This window comes from Hyperoodon ampullatus, assembly GCF_949752795.1.
Source record: "Hyperoodon ampullatus genome assembly, chromosome: 6".
NCBI lineage: Eukaryota > Metazoa > Chordata > Mammalia > Artiodactyla > Ziphiidae > Hyperoodon > Hyperoodon ampullatus.
The window spans coordinates 117,002,208-117,021,086 of NC_136919.1; the positions used below are offsets into that span (position 1 = coordinate 117,002,208).

The 18,879-nt window shown below is 46.0% G+C and overlaps 1 protein-coding gene across 1 annotated transcript in view; it reads right to left on the reverse strand.

Moving 5' to 3' along the window:
• The window catches only part of ADRA1A (adrenoceptor alpha 1A), a gene marked incomplete at both ends in the record, with an annotated part of 88,335 nt that extends 75,322 nt beyond the window's left edge, over window positions 1-13,013 (reverse strand). Inside the window, one exon of the mRNA XM_079706012.1 lies at window positions 12,131-13,013. Coding sequence (XP_079562138.1) covers window positions 12,131-13,013 — 883 coding nt within the window. The remainder of the gene's footprint in view (window positions 1-12,130) is intronic.
• Window positions 13,014-18,879: the final 5,866 nt, after the last annotated feature.

The window sequence follows — 18,879 nt, forward strand, 5'->3', positions numbered from 1 at the left end:
AAATAGACAATCTTTCAAGATATCTCAGTGAAGACAAAAAGCAACAAAACACAAGTATATGATGTGGGAAATGAGAAAGATAGAAAAGAAATGAAAAATAACAGAGTTTCATGCAAAATTCTGTGCTAAAATTTTAAATCTCAATGAGAAGGAAAATAGAAAATAAGAAAACAAAGATTATCAAATCTGACAATCAGAATAGACCACTATCCATGGAAGAAATAGAAACCAGTCTCCTAGAGCTGCATCCATAAAAGGAGCTGTGTCCAAATGTTTTATGGGCAAGTTCTTTCAAACCTTCAAGGAACACATAATTCTTATGCTATTTAAATTGTTACAGATGGTAGAAAAAAAATGGAGAGTGTCACAATTCGTTTTATAAAGTTAATATAAACTCAAAACCAACATGCAACAAAAACACACTGTAAAATAAAACGATATACTCATTTCACATAGAAATATAGATGCAAACCAGAAATAAAATACTTAGTATAATGCAGTAACATAAAAAGAATAATGTCACTGATCAGATAGAATTTAATCCAAGAATATATGGATAGGTTAATATTAGGAAATAAAATTTATCAAATCAGTATCAATGAAAAATATTATATTGATGCATATTTAAAAAGCAGCATTTGATAAAAATCCGTTTTTGATAAAATTATTCTATAAACTATAGAAAGATACGTCCTTGACATGATGAAGGGTACTGATCTAAAAACCAACGTGTTGTATTTAACATTGAAATACCAAAGCAGCATTTCCTGACTTCACTGTAACAATCATTTTTCTAGGACATGATAGTAAGTGTGATTAAAAGCAAAGTTTAGGGCTTCCCTGGTGGCGCAGTGGTTGAGAGTCTGCCTGCCGATGCAGGGGACATGGGTTCGTGCCCCGGTCTGGGAGGATCCCACATGCGGCGGAGCGGCTGGGCCCGTGAGCCATGGCTGCTGAGCCTGCGCGTCCGGAGTCTGTTGCTCCGCAACGGGAGAGGCCACAACACTGAGAGGCCCGCAAAAAAAAAAAAAAAAAAGTAAAGTTTAAACAATAGTCCGAAAGTAGTTTGGGAAGTAAATGGAGAAACATGTCATATATTTTTATTGAAGTAGAGTTGATTTACATATGTCATATTTCTTAACAGGAGGTCTCAATGTGATAAAGATGTCTCCTTTCAAATTAATCTATACATACTAAAAATTATGATTAACATGTGACAGGATTTGTGTGAGTGTGTGTGTGAGTGCGTGTGTGTGTATGTGTGTGTGTGTGTTGGTGTTGGTGGGGGTAAGAGATGTAACTTGAAAAAATGAGTCCAGGCTTTTCCTGGAAGAACGTGCAAAGACAGACAAAATCATTTTGAAAAAGAATATTCATCCAGAGCTTCCCTGGTGGCGCAGTGGTTAAGAATCCACCTGACAATGCAGGGTACATGGATTCGAGCCCTGGCCTGGGAGGATCCCACATGCCACAGAGCAACTAAGCCCGTGCACCCCAACTACTGAGCCTGTGCTCTAGAGCCTGCGAGCCACAACTACTGAAGCCCGCGCACCTAGAGCCCTTGCTCTGCAACACGAGAAGCCACCACAATGAGAAGCCCAAGCACCGCAACGAAGAGTAGCCTCTGCTCACCACAACTAGAGAAAGCCCGCGCACAGCAATGAAGAACTAATGCAGCCAAAAATAAAATAAAATAAAATAAATTTATTTTTAAAAAAAGAATATTCATCCAGGGGCCTTAACCTAGAAAATATGAAAATGTATTATGAAACCACAGTAGTTAAAATAATGTAGCACCAATATTAGAGAGATAGATAAATGTAACAGAAGTGGGAATTCCAAAATAGATTCAGGATTCTCTCTAATACAACAAACGTAGTTTTCCAGAGAAGATGGGAAAGGATACATTATTCAATAAATCTTATAAGAATTTCTGGTTAACCATTTCTACATAAATACAGTTAGACATCACCTACCAAAATACAAAAGTAAATTCCAGGTAGATGACAAATGCTGCTTTAAAAGAACAAGGAGAAAATAGAGGTTATCTGACTTACGTGGGGGAAGATCTCTCCAAGCATCCCTGAGAAGGCACAATCCGTGAAGAAACAGATTAAAATATGTGACTACATGAACATTTTAAATGTCTATGTATTTGTAAAAGCCACAAAAAGGATAAAATGCAAAAAAAAAAAAACCAATGGGAAAAATAGTTGCTGAATATGTATAAAGATTATAACATTGTTAAAAACTCCTGGTCTTTATTCCTTTTTTAGTGAACCTATCTCTCTCTCTCTGCCTGCATCCATTTGCCATTGCTGTTCCATAGAAGATGGATGCCCCCCAGGAAGGAAGAAGACATGGTTCTGAGGAGGGTCCCATTTAGCCAGAAAAAGGAAGGGAAAGCCTGCCACATCTGTCCTCCACAGGTGGACTGTGGGGAAAAGTGGGGAAGGAGGTAGTGAAAAGAGGCAGCCTGGTGTTTGTTCTGAGCTCCCCTCTCAACAAGGACCACAGAGGCATTTAAGAAGATAAAGGTGGTAGTGAAGGTGATTTTCCCCACTCTCCATTCTGGGCATCTGGGAGAGGACACAGGAGGGCTCTAGCACCCATTAAAGTGACAGCCCGTGTGGGTGGGCAGAGAGTAAGTCTGGGTTAGCACACCTGTTTGGTGTGGTGTGCTTGGGTGTGGAATGAGATGGTGTGGTGTGGAGGGGTGTGGAAGGAACCCACAGGGCTCTCCATACCTTGAGACAGGGATGAAACATTGCTGAGGGTTTAGTTCAAAAGCTTGTGAAAGGTGATCACGGGGGCTGTTATGGATAAAGTGACTCCTTGGCTAATGGTCACAGAACAATTGTCACCCAGCCAGGAGCCAAATGGAGACACACATAAACTTTGAGTGTCTGTAGTCACAGTAAGGACTTAGTGGGGCTGAGTCATCAGGTGGGTCGATGGTCCATGGGTGAGCACCCTCAGACTGATTGGGAGACAGCGGCGTGATGGCTGGGGCCTAGCGCCTGGGGGCCGGTCACTAGACTAACCCAACGTCCCCAGTGAAGGAAACTAAAAATCACCATGAAAGGTCAGCCGAGGGCCCGACAATTTCCTCTCTCCCCGACCCCAATAGCCACGAGGTTATGTGTGCCCCTGATTAACAATTTAGCAGGCAAACCTGAAAGGCTGAGTTATCCAAGGCGGGCTGAGTGTATAAAGACGCTGCTTAAGTGACTGGATTTGACTGAACTTATTGGATTCAACTAAAAGTGTATGTGTGTGTGTGCATGTGTGTGTGTGTGTGTGTGTGTCTCCGCTGGAGTTCATGAAAAAGATCATATCAGTTTTTGAAAAATAAAGAAGGTACATTTTCTCAGCATGTCTGAATATAGCAATGAGAAAGCTGGCAACCCAGGATATGCAGTAATAAGTGATTAATGTTCAATGTATACAATAATCTTACAAAAAGAAAATAAGTGAAAATCAATGACTTGATAAAATGTGGCCAAAGAGCACAGAGGAGCAATTTCACGTCACAAAATGGAAATATAAACGACTGATAAAAATATGGGGGGAAATTTTTAAATAGTAAAGAAGCAAGCAGTTTCAAAATGAGAAGCCACTATGTAAATGTCCAGTTAGAAAACCAAGTAAAAGGGCTAAAAGACAGTGAATCTGCCACACAAAGAAAACGCCTCAGGAAAACATCCTAGCATCTGAACCTGAAACTATGAAGTAACAAAACACAGCAATGCGTAGGTCACTAAGTATCGTCTCCTTCAAAGTAATGAATTGCCAGCGTGCAGCCGGTTTGAAAGAGGTGGCTATTGTTCAAAGCTTTGTTAGAACTCATAGTAGACGTTTTCTGAGCCTGCAGCACATTCTTTTGAATATGACGGTAAATCTCTGTTGACACACTCGTCTTGCGGAAAAGAGCCACAATTAACTTAAAGCCAAGTCTGGTCAGACTATTTGTGATCAGGAAAAGCATTTCTCGTAAATCTGCTCGGGAGGCAACAACAGAAGACGCATACAAGAGCTATGTGGCAGCTCACAGAAATAAATATTTTCAATCACGAGTGAGAAGGATCCGACTTGGCAGGAAACCTCTCAACTGTCCTGTGTAAATGTCTCCCAACTGGTCTATCCACAGTCTTCTTTTCACTAAGCCTTTGATACTTTAAAATATAGACTTGATCATGTCATCTCTGCTCCTGGTCCTCTTCAGATAAAAACACAAACGCATAATATGACTTTAAAGGCTTATTTGGTCAGATCTCTTTTTTGTCCAGCTTCATTTGATACTAGTTTTCTATCAGCCTTTCATCTCTGGCCACACTGGCCTTCTGGAAAATCCTCATTAAGCATCAGGCCAGTCCTATCAGAGTTTTTACACATCCCGTTCCTTCCCTCCTCCTTTTAGCCAGTGAAGAGTTCCTCATTCTACAGATCTCAGCTCAAACGTCAAGCTCTCCTTCCTAGCAAGACTTTTCTGCCCTCCTGCCCAGGGTCACCCTTATCCACAGCGTAGGTTTCCAGGGTACCACCCCATCGTCTTCACTGGACTTTTTTTGTGGTTATCTGATTAATGTCTATTTCCCTGTGGAGATTAGAAGCCTGCGGGAAGGCAAGCACCCAGACTGGTGTTTACACGGTGCATTGTGTAAAGCCCAGCATATGGGGAGTTCTCCAAAAATAACTGGAGGATGAAAGAGAAATGCTATTTGATATGCTTGTGAGGAAGAGGTGCTGCAGGATGGCCACAAAAATCTCCTCATCCCGTTATGGATCTGCTCCCCCAGCAGGAGGTGAGTCTATTTCTCTCCCCCCCTTGAACGTATACTGGCCTCATGACTTGCTTGTCCTGCAGAGTGAGGAAGCAGTGACACTGGGCCCGGTCTGGGCCGCTGTCTTCAGAAGACTGGCAGCTCCTGCCCTCTTGGAGAGAACTGCCACACTTCCGGAGAGCGAGTCTCAACCCCTGGAGGACACGCGGCCACCGATTCTGACATCCAGCCAGACAGCCCAGGGAACTGGACCTGGACTCATCCCTGCCCCACAGAGTCACAAGCCATAACATGACTGCTGCTTTAAGTTACTATATTTTGAGATGACTGGTGGTACAGCAAGAGTAACTGAAAAACTGGTCTCATGTTAAAATCACAGTGGCTCTTAGATTCTCTCCACACCGTTATCTCTCAGAAGTCAACCTTTTCCATACATATCAGGGGCCCGATCTCTTGTACCTGCAGCGAAGCCACCTAGTCTCGAGTTGTCTCGGGCATGCACAAGAGTCAGAGTCATCATGTCATTATAGGCACTCACCCCTTTTCCTGGCTGTTTTTCACGTCACCATCTGAGACTTTGCTATGTATTTAATTGTGCAGATTTTCAGCTCCACTAGGGCAGGGATTTTTTTTTTAATGTTTACAGTAATCATATTGCTGGTTGTGCTGTTATTTTTAGTCTGAGAGTGTTGTATGTATGCTGTGGGATAAAGCAGATGAATGTTTATTTATTTATTTGGTCACACCAAGGAGCGGCATGCAGGATCCTAGTTCCCTGACCAGGGATCAAGCCAGTGTCCCCTGCATTGGGAGCACAGCGTCTTAACCACTGGCCCACCAGGGAAGTCCCGGCAGGGATTTGTTCGTATTTATCTCCAGGGATTCTCTAGCTGCCTGGCACATACTACACACTCAACGAAATTTTGCAGATTAAGTGAAGGAATCATTCTCTGCCTCACTGCTTCCACCTGATAATCTCCTTGCCAGTAGAGCTTTTCCCCGAACACTCCATCTTAAAACTTATTCTCCCTCCTTACCATGTGCTGTCTGCTGTCTTTTTTATTTTAAACTAATTCTCAAATAGTCGATGTCCACCTGAACCACAGCTCAGCCCAACACTGTCTCCTTTCATTCAGAGATAACAGCAATGGCTCAGTCTGACAATAATGCCTATTTTGTATTTAAATCAGATAATGTGTCCAGAGTTCCGACACATAACCGTATGTTCAGTAGATGTGGCCCCCCTTCATCCCTTTCTTTCTGATGCTTTCTTTTTCTCAGACCTCCAAGGGCATCCACTCCTCATGGCAACATCCTGCATCAACATATGTCAGTGGGGACTTCCCCGGTGGCGCGGTGGTTAAGAATCCACCTGCCAATGCAGGCAACACAGGTTAGAGCCCTGGTCCAGGAACATCCCACATGCCATGGAGCAACTAAGCCCATGCGCCACAACTACTGAGTCTGCGCTCTAAAGCCTGCGAGCCGCGACTACTGAGCCCGCGCCTAGAGCCCGTGCTCCAAAACAAGAGAAGCCACCGCAATGAGAAGCCTGCGCGCTGGAACAAAGAGTAGCCCCCCCCACTCACCGCAACTAGAGAAGGCCTGCGGGCAGCAACGAAGACCCAACGCAGCCAAAAATAAACAAATTTATAAAAAAAAATATGTCAGTGATAGTCTGTGAATTATATGAATTCAGATAAGATTAACATTTATTGCCATTTGCTCTGTGTTAGGCGTTATGCTAGGCATATTTTATGAAAAAGAAAGCCTGGGTTGAAATCTCAGGTCAACACTTTTTCCACCCAGTACACTGCCTTTGGTACTGTTGGGCTCTAGACAAAAGGACGAAATAAGCAAAGATGATGCACACACTTCAGGTGCCCAAGCTTCCTCGAGGCACAGTTATACCCTTCCTTCTTTCATATGTTGAAGGCTAACACCTTCAAATTCTCTTTATTTAGCTTCATGATCAAAACTTGTTTTTTAAAAACATTCACTCTAAGGTATAAATGACTGATAACGCCGTGAAGTATGATCCCCCCACCTCCCCCGAAGGGGTTCTCAATTTCAACCAAACATTTAGGATGCGGAAAGAAAACAAGACTAGCAAGACTTAGACTTGAGAGCAGACAAGTCAGATTCCTACCTGCAATCACACTATTCAATCCAGCAACCAACCCAGCCCTGGTTGGGAGGAGCTGGGGAGAGAGTGAAGTGTAGAGTCCAGGAGGAGACAGAACCTTCTCATAAATCCAGAGGGACCTTCAGCAATGAAATGGCAAGTCCTCAGTCACCTGATTATCCTGGTCTGGTTCTTACACAGGTGGGTGCTTCACCTCTCAGCTTTGTACACTACGCTCACTCACCCCTGCTCTGGGTTTAGTTTCCAATCCCACTGTTCTCTGGCAGCCTAGCACAAACTGATAAGCTATTCTTCCCAAGAGACTACTTGTTATACTTAAGAGCTCCTGTCCCTTGTGTATAATAACATAATGGCATGTTTATCCTTCTATTCACATTTTTTTTTTTTTTTTTTCTTTGCGGTACGCGGGCCTCTCACCGTTGTGGCCTCTCCCGTCGCGGAGCACAGGCTCCGGACGCGCAGGCCCAGCGGCCATGGCTCACGGGCCCAGCCGCTCCGCGGCACATGGGATCCTCCCAGACCGGGGCACGAACCCGCATCCCCTGCATCGGCAGGCGGACTCTCAACCACTGCGCCACCAGGGAGGCCCTCTATTCACATTTTGCATGAACTATGTACTTAAGATAGTTACTAAAAACAGATAACATCTCACTGATGGCCCAGCAGACGTAGTGCTGTCTTCAAGTCCCTGCTTAGTCAACTGCAATACTTCTAGAAGCTTCTGTAGTGATCTCCAGACACAGTTAATTGTTATATTCCTCAGCACTTGTAATACCACTTTGGGGACCAATTTCACAGATTTGTGATAATCTTTTCAATTTGTCTCCTTAACTAGATTGTGAGGCCCTTGAGGGCAGGGAATGTGCTTTAGTCATTTTTTTTGTTCTGTCTAACGCAGTGCCTGGAATTTATTATACAGCCATAACTCCTGGAAGAAATCGTGTCTTACTAGTTTAGTGTCAGGAAGAAAACGTGGACCATAGATGTGGTAGGTTCGGTGATCTTGTGCCCGTCTTCACTTCAACATTACTAGGTCTCCAAGACAGCAGATCCAAGAGGGAGGCTATGATTGGACCAGAGTCTCCCTTCCCCTGGAGAACCTCAAGACCCAGTCTATCATGCTCATCTCCTTGGATAGCTAAGCCACCACCAGCAGTCCCAACCTCCCAATCACCTATCTTTTCCCAATCACCTGAACTTTTTCCACCATCTAACTCTGTGTGACCCCTAATCTGATCTAGCCTATGTCCCTTCACCCACTCCTCTTCTTTTTTTTAACATCTTTATTGGCGTATAATTTCTTTACAATGTTGTGTTAGTTTCTGCTGTATAACAAAGTGAATCAGCTATAACATACTCCCCTTCTTTACCAGGGTCCCTAGATACAGTCAGCCATCAGCAACATTCCCTATCATCCTCAGCCTCTTAGCTGTGAGATAGCAGCATCCAGCCTTCTTGATTGGCCTTCCTTTAAATTTATGACCCTAAGTCTCAAACACATCCTCAGGACCTCCTAAATTTCCATCATCTATCTACTCCCTCATCTCAAAGATTAATCTTTCACATCTTCTTTTGCTCCTCAAACCTCCTTCATTTCCTATTCCTTCCTCACTCTTAGGTGATGATCTTGATTCTTGCTTTTTTCTTTTCAACTCAACTCAATTTACTGAAGATAGGGAATATAGATATCACAGGATAGTTTCATATACATTTAGATATTTGGTTCATTGAACAGAATGATACAGAAGGGAACCTGAAGAAAGAGGAATTAAGCTGATGTCTAGTTTTATCTGTCTGACTACAATTTGCTCCTGATGTGCAAAGGAAAGCGCAAGCAATTACCATTACCCACATCTAAAATTTAACTCTCACAACAATGTTTTTGGCTTGGTAGTGAGGAACACCTGCTTTTTAAAAACTTGCATGTTTTCTATTCTCTTGGTCATTATGAAATTAAAAAATAACTTAGTTTTAAAAATACATAAAATTCATCAAATTTTGAGATGATCTTGATCCTTATTTCATTGAGGATATACATATATTTGGAAGAGATCTTTACCTTTCTCCCTCCGTACCTACTGCCTCTGTGCTCATACACCCTGCTTTCCCTGTCACTTCTAAACCCTCTGGTCTCCTTCCTTGCCTACACCATCAGGATCTCTCTATTCCCTCATTTCCATCAGAATATAAATATGATATCCTCTCTCCCACCTTTGAAAATTCTCTCTAGATCCTTCTAGCTACACTGCATTTCCCTGCTCCGCTGTCTAGCAAAACCCTTCCAAAGAGTTGCCTGTTTTCACTGTCCCCACATCATCTTTCATTCTCTCAAGAAAGCACACCATCAGGCTTTTGTCTCCATCACTCCACAGAAACTACTATCCTCAAAGCACCTCCTCATATCACCAAGGACCTCCACATGGCGAAGTCCAATGTTGATTCCCCGTCCTCCTCTGACTTGGCCTAGCAGCTGCATGTGACACAGCTCATGACTCTTGCCTTGGTGAAACATTTCCATTCAGCTTCAGGGTCATCAGGCTCTCCTACCTCCCTGGCCACTCCTTCCCAATTTCTTTTTCTGGTGGGTTCTCCTTTTCCCGACCTTCAAATATCAGGATGCCCCAAGTCTCGGTCCTTATCTCTCTTTTCTCTCCAGACTTTCTCTCTTGCAGATCCTTCCATTTCTGTGGCTTTAAGTATGGTGATGTGTCCCAAGTTTATATCATAGCCCAGCTTCCCCTCTTAGCACCAAATTCATGTATCTAACTGCCTACTTGGCATCTCTACTTAGACATCTAATAGACGCTTCTCAACATGGCTGTACAAAATAAGCACTTGTACTCCACACTCCCACCAGCCCCTTACGACCTTTAGTTTTTCCAATCTCAGTAAAACGCACTACTATTTACCCGGTTGTTAGGTCCCCAGACCCGGGACTTATCTCTAGTCCTCTCCTTTTCTCATATCCCATGTCCAAACTTGTCAGCTCTACCTTTGAAATAAGTGCCAAATGTGATCACTTCACATCACCTCCACCTGTCTCACCTGAGTGCAGGGCATCCTCACCTTTCTCTCCTTGACATCTCCAACAGCCTCCTAACTGGTCTCCCTGTTTCCACTCTCACCCCAAAATAGCCCTCACTCCTCCCAGAAGCCAGAATGATCCTTCAAAAATATAAGACCAGCCACTCACCTGCTAAAGCCCCTTTGATTGGATGGCTTCCCATCACAATTAGAATAACATGCAAATTCTACTTTGGCTTAAAAGATAGGTCAGGTTCCTTCCCACCTCTGCACTTGCTGTTCCCTCTGCCCAGAAAGCTCTTCCTCCCAGACTTTGCAAGGCTTGCTTCTCAATTCAGTCAGGTCTCTGCTCAAATATCACCTCTTCAGAGAGACTTTTCGCCACATCGATAGATAGAGCACCACTCTCTCCTCTTATTCTGTTCATTTTTAAAATACTGCTTATTAGTCCTTGACTTCTTAAGATATATTTATTTGTTTTTGTCTATTTCCCCCCAAAGATTGCAAACATCTTACTGCAAGGATTCTTCTGCCTTGTTCATCCTAAGTGTCTAGAACAAGTGCTTAATAAATACTCGACAAGTGAACAGATAGATGCCTGAATAAATGTGCAAACTTCAGGAGGAAGGGATGGTATGCAGACAGGCAGGTAAGCAGCCAGTGGCTCAAGTAAAGAGTGTTATTTAAATAAATTCAAAACTCTGATATAATTCTAGGAGCAGAGAAAGCAATAATGATGAAAGACCAGGGAGTGGACTTGGAAGGGCCTCTCAAGCAGCCATGCTGGGTAGAAATTTCTGCAGTGATGGAAATGTTCTATATCTCTGCTGTTCAAAACAGTAGCCACTGGCCACATGTGGCTATTGAACACTTGAAATGTGGCTGGTGGGACTGAATATTAATTTTCTTTAATTTTAACTTACATTAAATAGCCACGTGGGGCTGGTGGCTATGGTGTTAGACAGCAAAGCTCTAGAACCCGAAGAATCCCTTCCCCCGACTTGTGATTACAGGATAATAATGCATACCTCACTGAGTTATTGAGAGAACTAATGATATAAAATTGTCAATATCTGAAACATAGTTAGCCCTCAAAACATAATAGCTGCTATTACTACACAGTGTTGCAAATTACTTTCAGTACATGCCATGTAAACTGGCTCTAAAGTACAGAAACAGACTTTTATTAATTTTTTTATTGTAATTTTTTGTTTGCCAGAGTTAGTGGATAACCAATGTGTGGGTCTATATTTGAGCTCACAAACTAAAAATAGCAAACAACCATTTTGGGATCTCAGGAAGGCCTTCCAGAGATGGACGACGATTCCAAGTGGATCAGCTTGCTGATATTTATAATGAACTAATTAGTTTGACAACAGCTAACTTAGCGTTTGAGAAAATTGGATTTGTAACATTACTGTATTATTTTCAGTGTCATCTGAAGCTTCCTGAATGATTTTGGATAAGAGTAGTGTTTGCTTTATTTAATACTTGGTATTAAAATAAAGCGGAATGTATTTACTTATTGGAAACATTATGTTGAATTCTTAAAAGGTTAAATTGGTTTGGACATAATATCGTTTTTTTTTTTTTTCTTGTCAGTGGCTCACCATGCTTTCTTCCACACTGAATCCAGAAAACAAAATGAACACAGATACAGAACATAAGCAGACCGTTATAACTAACCCTTAATAATCTAATCTAATAATAAAATTACACGTTTGTTCAGAATAAGCATGGTGCTTACTTTTAGGACACAAGAATCTGCAGTCCACAGCAGCAGAGGTGAAAGTGGCATTCCATGGCCCCTGCCTAAGTGCCTGGTGGAGACTGAGACTTGAAATCCGAGGATGGATGTATTTAAATTAAACACATGCTTTAAAGCATTAAGAAAACTTGACGTTCTTATTAAGGAGACCAATTAATCTGCTTCGGTAGGATGCCACTCTGCAGTAGTTGAAAAAGTGCCCTAGGACGTTATATAAATGAAACCCGGAGCAGAAAGGGAATGAAAATTTACTTTTCTACATAGGAGCCTTTCCTAACTGCCCTCCCTAGCTTTGCTGTTTGAAATGCAGATCCTTTTTCTTCCACCCCTGACTGTGAGTCTGGGGTAGCATCATGGGAAGAGGGTGAAGACTCCTAAATGCTAAAATGAGGTGCTGTAAAGACTTACCAATGGGCATCACTAAGAAAAAAGGCAGCCAGCAGAGGACGAAGCAGCCGACCACGATACCCAGTGTTTTGGCCGCTTTCTTCTCCCGGGAAAACTTGAGGAGTCTCACGGAGAAGTGTGTCTTGTTCTTGGCGCTGGACACCCCGCTGCCTCCGACCGGGACCTTTTTGCGATGGATGCGGAGCGTCACCTGCTCCGAGTCCGACTTGTCGGTCTTCAGGCCGGACTTGAGGCCCCGGCTCTCCCTCTTGGCCACCACGTAGACCCGGCAGTACATGACCAGGATGATGGTGAGCGGCACGTAGAAGGAGCCGAGCGCGGAGAAGAGCACGTAGCCCGGCTCCTCATTGATCTGGCAGATGGTCTCGTCCTCGGGGGCCGGCTGCCTCCAGCCGAACAGAGGCCCGATGGAGATGACCAGGGAGAGCGCCCAGACGCAGAGCAGAGCCATGAGACCCCTCTTCTGCGTGACGATGGTGGGGTAGCGCAGCGGGTAGCTCACGCCGATGTAGCGGTCGATGGAGATGATGCAGAGCCCCATGATGGACGCAGTGCAGCACAGGACGTCCACCGCCGCCCAGATATTGCAGAAGACCCTGCCAAAGGCCCAGTAGCCCAAGATCTCGAAGATTGCGGAGAAAGGCAGCACCGTGGACGTGAGTAGAAGGTCGGCCACCGCCAGGTTGACGATGTAGTAGTGAGTGACCGAGTGCAGATGCCGGTGGCAGGCCACGGAAAGGATCACAAGGATGTTCCCCAGTACCCCGAAAAGGATGAGGCCCCCCAAGATCACCCCGAGCAGGATGGCCTTGGAAATGTTCACCGGTGGCGGCGGGTGGGTGCAGTTGGAGCTGTCCGAGGCATTTCCAGAGAGAAACACCATGATCCCAGCCGGGGCCGGGCGAGGTCCGGCTGTTGAGGGCCACTCCGGGCCTGGGAGGAGGTGGGAGCGAGGGAGCGGGGACTCAAAAGGTCTCCGCTCCGGGGAGCCTTGCCTGCTGAGGTTGTCTGGCGGTAAGAGAGAGCGTACGGGTGGGAAGCAACCCGGGCCAGCTCTGGAAACCCTCAGAAGGCCACGCAAAGGGGCAGGGCATTAAAGGCAACATGGCCATGGGCGCACGGGGCTGCCCGCCGACCCTCTGCACCAGCAACGCTGGCCCGGGGCCCCAACTCCCTCCCTACGCGAGGCTCAGCGCGGAGCTCGAGGAGACGCGATGCAAAATGCAGTCCCAGAATTACGCGAGTCCCCTTTCCTGCACTGTCGGATCCGTCCGGGTGTGAAGATTGAGCATTCCGCACATAATCTGGAATTCAAAAATCCAGCGCCTGTCTCTCCCACAAACCACAAGCACGTACGGGTCTGCCGTCGACTCTCAAAGGCGGGGACCGTTGGCATCTGGGCACTTCTCTCCACCCGCAGTTACCCTCAGTGTGGCTGGACTCATGGTAGATCCAGCTTCTAGGAGCGCAGGCCGGGGGACGTGGATGTGAAATGTTTGCCAAGACCGAGGCGGCCGCGGAGCGTCGTTTGCCAGCGTCCTCCTGAAAGAGCGCAAAGAGAAATGCGGAGTGTGAGCCAGGCGCCCTGGGGAGCGAGGCTGTGCCCTGCCTCGACTGGCGGTCGGACGCGGCGGGGAGTCCCGACGACTCTGCGATCCCGAAGCGGTTCGCGCAGCAGCAGGCGAGCGCGCGGGAGGGGACCGCGAGCCGTGCCCCGCCGCTGGGAATCTGCCCTGGCGCGCTCCGCCGCGCAGCCTCTCGCGGGGTTCGAGATCCAAAGCACACACCCCCTAAACTGCAGCGCCCGGCGGCCGGACTGCTAGCAGCCGTGCAGTGAAATTAAAATCCCAGAGCCCGAGAAGCGCGGCTGACGGGCATGCAGCGCCGAGCCAAGCCGGTGGAAACCCGGAGGGTCTACCACCCGGTTGCCACTTGAACAGGTTGCTTCGCAGTCACCTGGAGGAGGCGGCCTGGGAGAGGGAGCCGCTGCGACCCGGGGACCGCAGGGCCAGTGCCACGCGCACGCTCACGCCCGAGGAATTCACACTTGAGTGTGCGGAGAGCGTCGGTCTGTCGACCAGCCAAGCCGGCCTGAGAGCCGAGTCCAGAGCAAAGCCCTCGCGACCCAACGAGGGCTGAACGCGACCTAGATCGGTCCAGGATTCCTTTTCTACCCAGAGGATCAGCGGTCCCGGAGGACTCGAGCCTCAAGCCACACCCAGGCGGGCTCCGGGGGTCCAAGAGGAAGAGTGGGAGCGGGGAGCGTCATTCTGTCTAAGGGGCTGTGCAGGCGGCAGTCACTGCGGATTTTGTACAGTAGGCGTAAAAATCAAGTCCGCGCGCCGGCGGACAGGGGACGCCTCGTATTTTCCGAGCTGGGGACCACGGTCTGCGTAAGAAAGCTAGGTTTCCACAGCTGCGGGCCGACCGCAGGGACTCGGGCAGGAATGCGGGGAGTGGGGACACACCTTGCCTTGTAAGGACTCTGCGTCTGGGCCTTGAGGCGGGATTCCCGGGCAAAGGCTGCTGTGAACATCACAAGTTCTAGAGCTCACAGGCGATACAAAAAGAAAGCAACTGCAGAAACCCGTTTCCCCTACCTCGGAGCGGTAAATACGGGGTTAAAAAACACACTTGTTAACGAGGAGATAACTTCCCAGAATATAAGGGAAACGAGGTGGGGATAAGGGTGCGGGTGAAATAAGCGGGAGGAGCCTGGGGAAAAGTGGGAGTAGGGTCTCACCCTGAGGCCCAGGGAGGTTTTCTCTAATCCACCCGGCCCTGCTGGACGCCGGCGCCCGGCGCTGCAGCGCACTCACCTGGAGCGCGGATGCAGAGCCACTCGCGCGCGCGTGGCGGGGACTGGACGGGCTTTCGGTCCCAGGCCCTGCTGCCTCCTCCCTCGGCGGAGAGGGAACCGTTTCCGACGAACCAATTCCTAGTCCTTTTGCACCCGCTGACTCACCCCTTTCTCTACCACAGACGTCTTTAAGCTCCTGTCTCACAGACGCTTTACCTGGAGATTTTAAAAATAAAGAGAGAAAATAGAAAAAGAAAAAACCAAATACTGCCGGGCAATAACTCCACCTTCACCCTTTTAATATTCAGCTCCCCGACATCAGCAAAGAATAGCAAGGAACTTTGCAGCTCTCGCTGACGTAACACAGTCAGTAGCCCCAGCTAGTACCGTAATCTCCTGCTGTTACCGTATTACTCTGAGGTAATAGGGACATGAGCACATCAGTATTTTTTTTTTCTCTTGCCTTGGGTGAATTGGGTTCTCGCTTCACTTTAAGAAAGTGTGTGTGTGTGTGTGTGTGTGTGTGTGTGTGTGGCGTGGGGGTGGGGGGAGCGGGGAGAAGGGATTTTTTATTTGTAGTAAATAACTCTTTTAAATGATCTGATTTTAAAAGTAAAGAAAAATAGACACTTGCCAGACACATATTACTGTGTGTATGATGTGTTCAAAGAAATGCCCAGTAAAGTTATTTTGAACAGCTTGATTCAAGGAACACTTAGGTTCTGTTAAAATCAAAAAGAAGCATATGGTTATGCCAAATATGCAGGTAAATTATATTATTTGCAGATGTTTTAAGATGAATGTAAAATCAGATAAAATTCAATAAATCTGATTATAATAAAATTATAATTCTAGGAAAATAAAGTAAGCATATCTAAACCTTCTGAAACACGATCCATCTCTCATTTCTTCAGACAAATGGACTTAGAAAGTATGATGGTCGCACTGCAATTTCTTACGTGGCTTAGTGTTATTAAAGTGTTATTAATTATTTTCCAGTTTCTGTAAGAAAATGTACCCTTTAGGGCTTCCCTGGTGGCGCAGTGGTTGAGAGTCCGCCTGCCGATGCAGGGGACATGGGTTCGTGCCCCGGTCCGGGAAGATCCCACATGCCGTGGAGCGGCTGGGCCCGTGAGCCATGGCCGCTGAGCCTGCGCGTCCGGAGCCTGTGCTCTGCAACGGGAGAGGCCACAACAGTGAGAGTCCCGCGTACCGCAAAAAAAAAAAAAAAAAAAAAAGAAAATGTACCTTTTAAAAGAGTGTTACTTCTCCTTAATGCATGAATAGTTGGAGTATGAAAAGGTGACATCACCAGTCTTATTTACTTTTTTTTTTCTGGTAAATTCCATGTTCTGTTTAGCTTAAAATTGAAGAAAACCACCTGTGTTTTAGAAAATTGGGGAAATACCAGAATTTCCTCCACTCTGATTCCCACCTCCTAAGTCCCCGTCTTTCATCTTTATTGATTCAGACAAAACACACTGTTCATAAAGTAGTTAGTAGGTTCTCTTAAACCTAGTAATAAAGAGATAACTTTCAGTACAGGTAAGTAGGTACTTGAATTCCCTCACCTGAACAAAAGTTTATTAACATTGTGACCTTTTCCAAGGGGGAAGTTTGGGAGACTTCATTATAGCAGTATACCTCCAAATGCCTTAGAGGCATGCCCTCAGGAGGATCAGGGAGCCCTGCTTCATCAAAGACCTAATATTTAGATGACCTCTTTCCTGTAAACAATGCCATCCCACCCGCCACATCTATGGGGGGGTGAATTTTATTTTGTAGGAAAAGCATATGGGGTGAGGAGACAGGAAATCTGGGTTCCCTCTAATTACTAAGTCACTTGCTCTCTGAGATGCCGTCCCCTCCGTGGAAGAGGCTTTACTACAGTTCCCTGAGACTCCTACATCTTATCATCAAATATGCATACAAAGTCTGTTCTTCAGAAATCCCATCCACCAGAGGATGATATTACTGTTTAGTTTCCTATTCATTAACCTTACACCGTGAATGCAAGCTTTCTAGTAAGACCTGTTCCGTGGCAAATAAGGGAAGTAGTGCTATCCAGAAGAGCGACTGAAAATTGCCCAACTCTGCAGGGTCAAAATGTACAAAGGCTTTTGGAACTCCCAGGACCCCACCTCCAACAAACAAGCATACTCACAATCCCACCCCCTCAACCAATTAGCTAGTGCCCAGACGGAGAAAAGCAGCTCTTTATTTCCACCTTGGCCTCTGTATGCTACCAGGTAGGTTTTCAAATCCACTTCCAAGCCGGTGAACACCAATCTTGGCTAAACTAGCTCTCAGAACCAATTTTTCCATGGCTGATCACAGACCTGCAAACAGGAAACTATTCATCTTCATAAAGAATGGTTGATGCGGGTGTCCCAGAAGATGCTGAGATAGACCCATGGGAATGTGGAGTGAAGAAAGAGGAGGCTGTGGAGTGGTAAAGATCTGCTCCTGCCCTCCTATGAAACCAGGGTGAAACTCAGCTTTTCTGAGCCTTGGTTTCCTAATTTTTAAAGGGAGACAATAACCCCCAACCCCAGGGTTATTTGGACTGAGTGAGATTATATCTCATGAAGCTTATTAACTCTCTTGTAATTAATCTTATTAACCCTTTTCCTTTCTGCTTATTTTGTGTGCTACTTTAAAGTGAAACATACTTCTAACCCAGAGTGGTCCAAATTCCACATTTAACAAGAGCACAAAGTATTCACCTGGAGAGGTGTTTGAAATGCCCTGCGAACTATGCCCCGGTCCACTGATGTAACCAGAGTGACCCTACACGGCAGAGTGGGAGAGCTGGCTATGACTCCTGTCTACTCCTCCTTTTCTTTCCATCCCTTCTTGTCCCACATCTTGAAGGGCCATGCAGATATGTGTGAACACTTCAGTCTGTACACCCAAACTGCTGCCTCTTGGCCTTGGGCCTCAGGGTGCACACACCTGTGATATGGTCTTCCCTTGAGAGGGTAGACCCAGAAAAAAGGCCTAAAGTCCTTGAAAGTGGTTGTGTGGCCATTTGGGGCAGGAGATGCTAGATCCCAGAGCATGACCTAGAAGAGAGGGCACAGGCTCCAGGCTGCGATATCACTCTACTCCTGTGGACTTTTTGCTCCACGGGAAGGGCCACAGCCAGAGGGAGTCCGAGCTGGGCTTTCTAAAGCACGAAACCCAAGGCACGGGTCCTATTACCTGGACCTAAGAGTGCTACTCTGTTCAGATGTGCTGGAACTTGAGAAATCTCCTGCAGGGGAGATTCAGATGTGCTGGAACTTGAGAAATCTCCTGCAGGGGAGGTTCTGGGAAGCCTCATGGGATGATGTTGCTTGACTTAGTGCTTGCAGGATAAGCAGGATTCGGACTGGTAGACAAAAGTAAGGTAAGCAGATGAACAGCAGCTGTACAGTAGAGTGGGGTGTGTGTGTGTGTGTGTGTGTGTGTGTGTGTGTGTGTGTGTGTTCACAGACCCTGGGGGAACCAACCTAATTGGAGAAGAAGGGCTTGCAATCGACATACACTGATGCCTTAGACTGGCAGGACTCTGTTAGTGACTAGTGAGAAAGTCAGCTAGTGTGGGAAGCTTTGAAGAAAAAAAAGAATCTGTCAATCATTATCTTACAGGACAATACACAATGAAATTAGGAACTGATTTCTGGAATTTATAATTCCACTGACAGGGTAGAGGGTTTAATGTTAGTATCCACCAAGAAGACCTGGCTTTTCAAGGCATTCTCCTAAGGCTTAAAAAAAAGTGTGAGGGAAATGAAAAACTTTGCTCAGAATGATACTGATGCAGTATCCAAGTCATGATTCTCCAAACAAACATTGTGTTCTAATCCTTGAATGAACCGAGAAGACTCACAGTGCACAGACACTGCTGAAGGAAGCCTAGGATGAGATGATAATTCTGTCTTTGGCATCATTCATCCCGATTGTT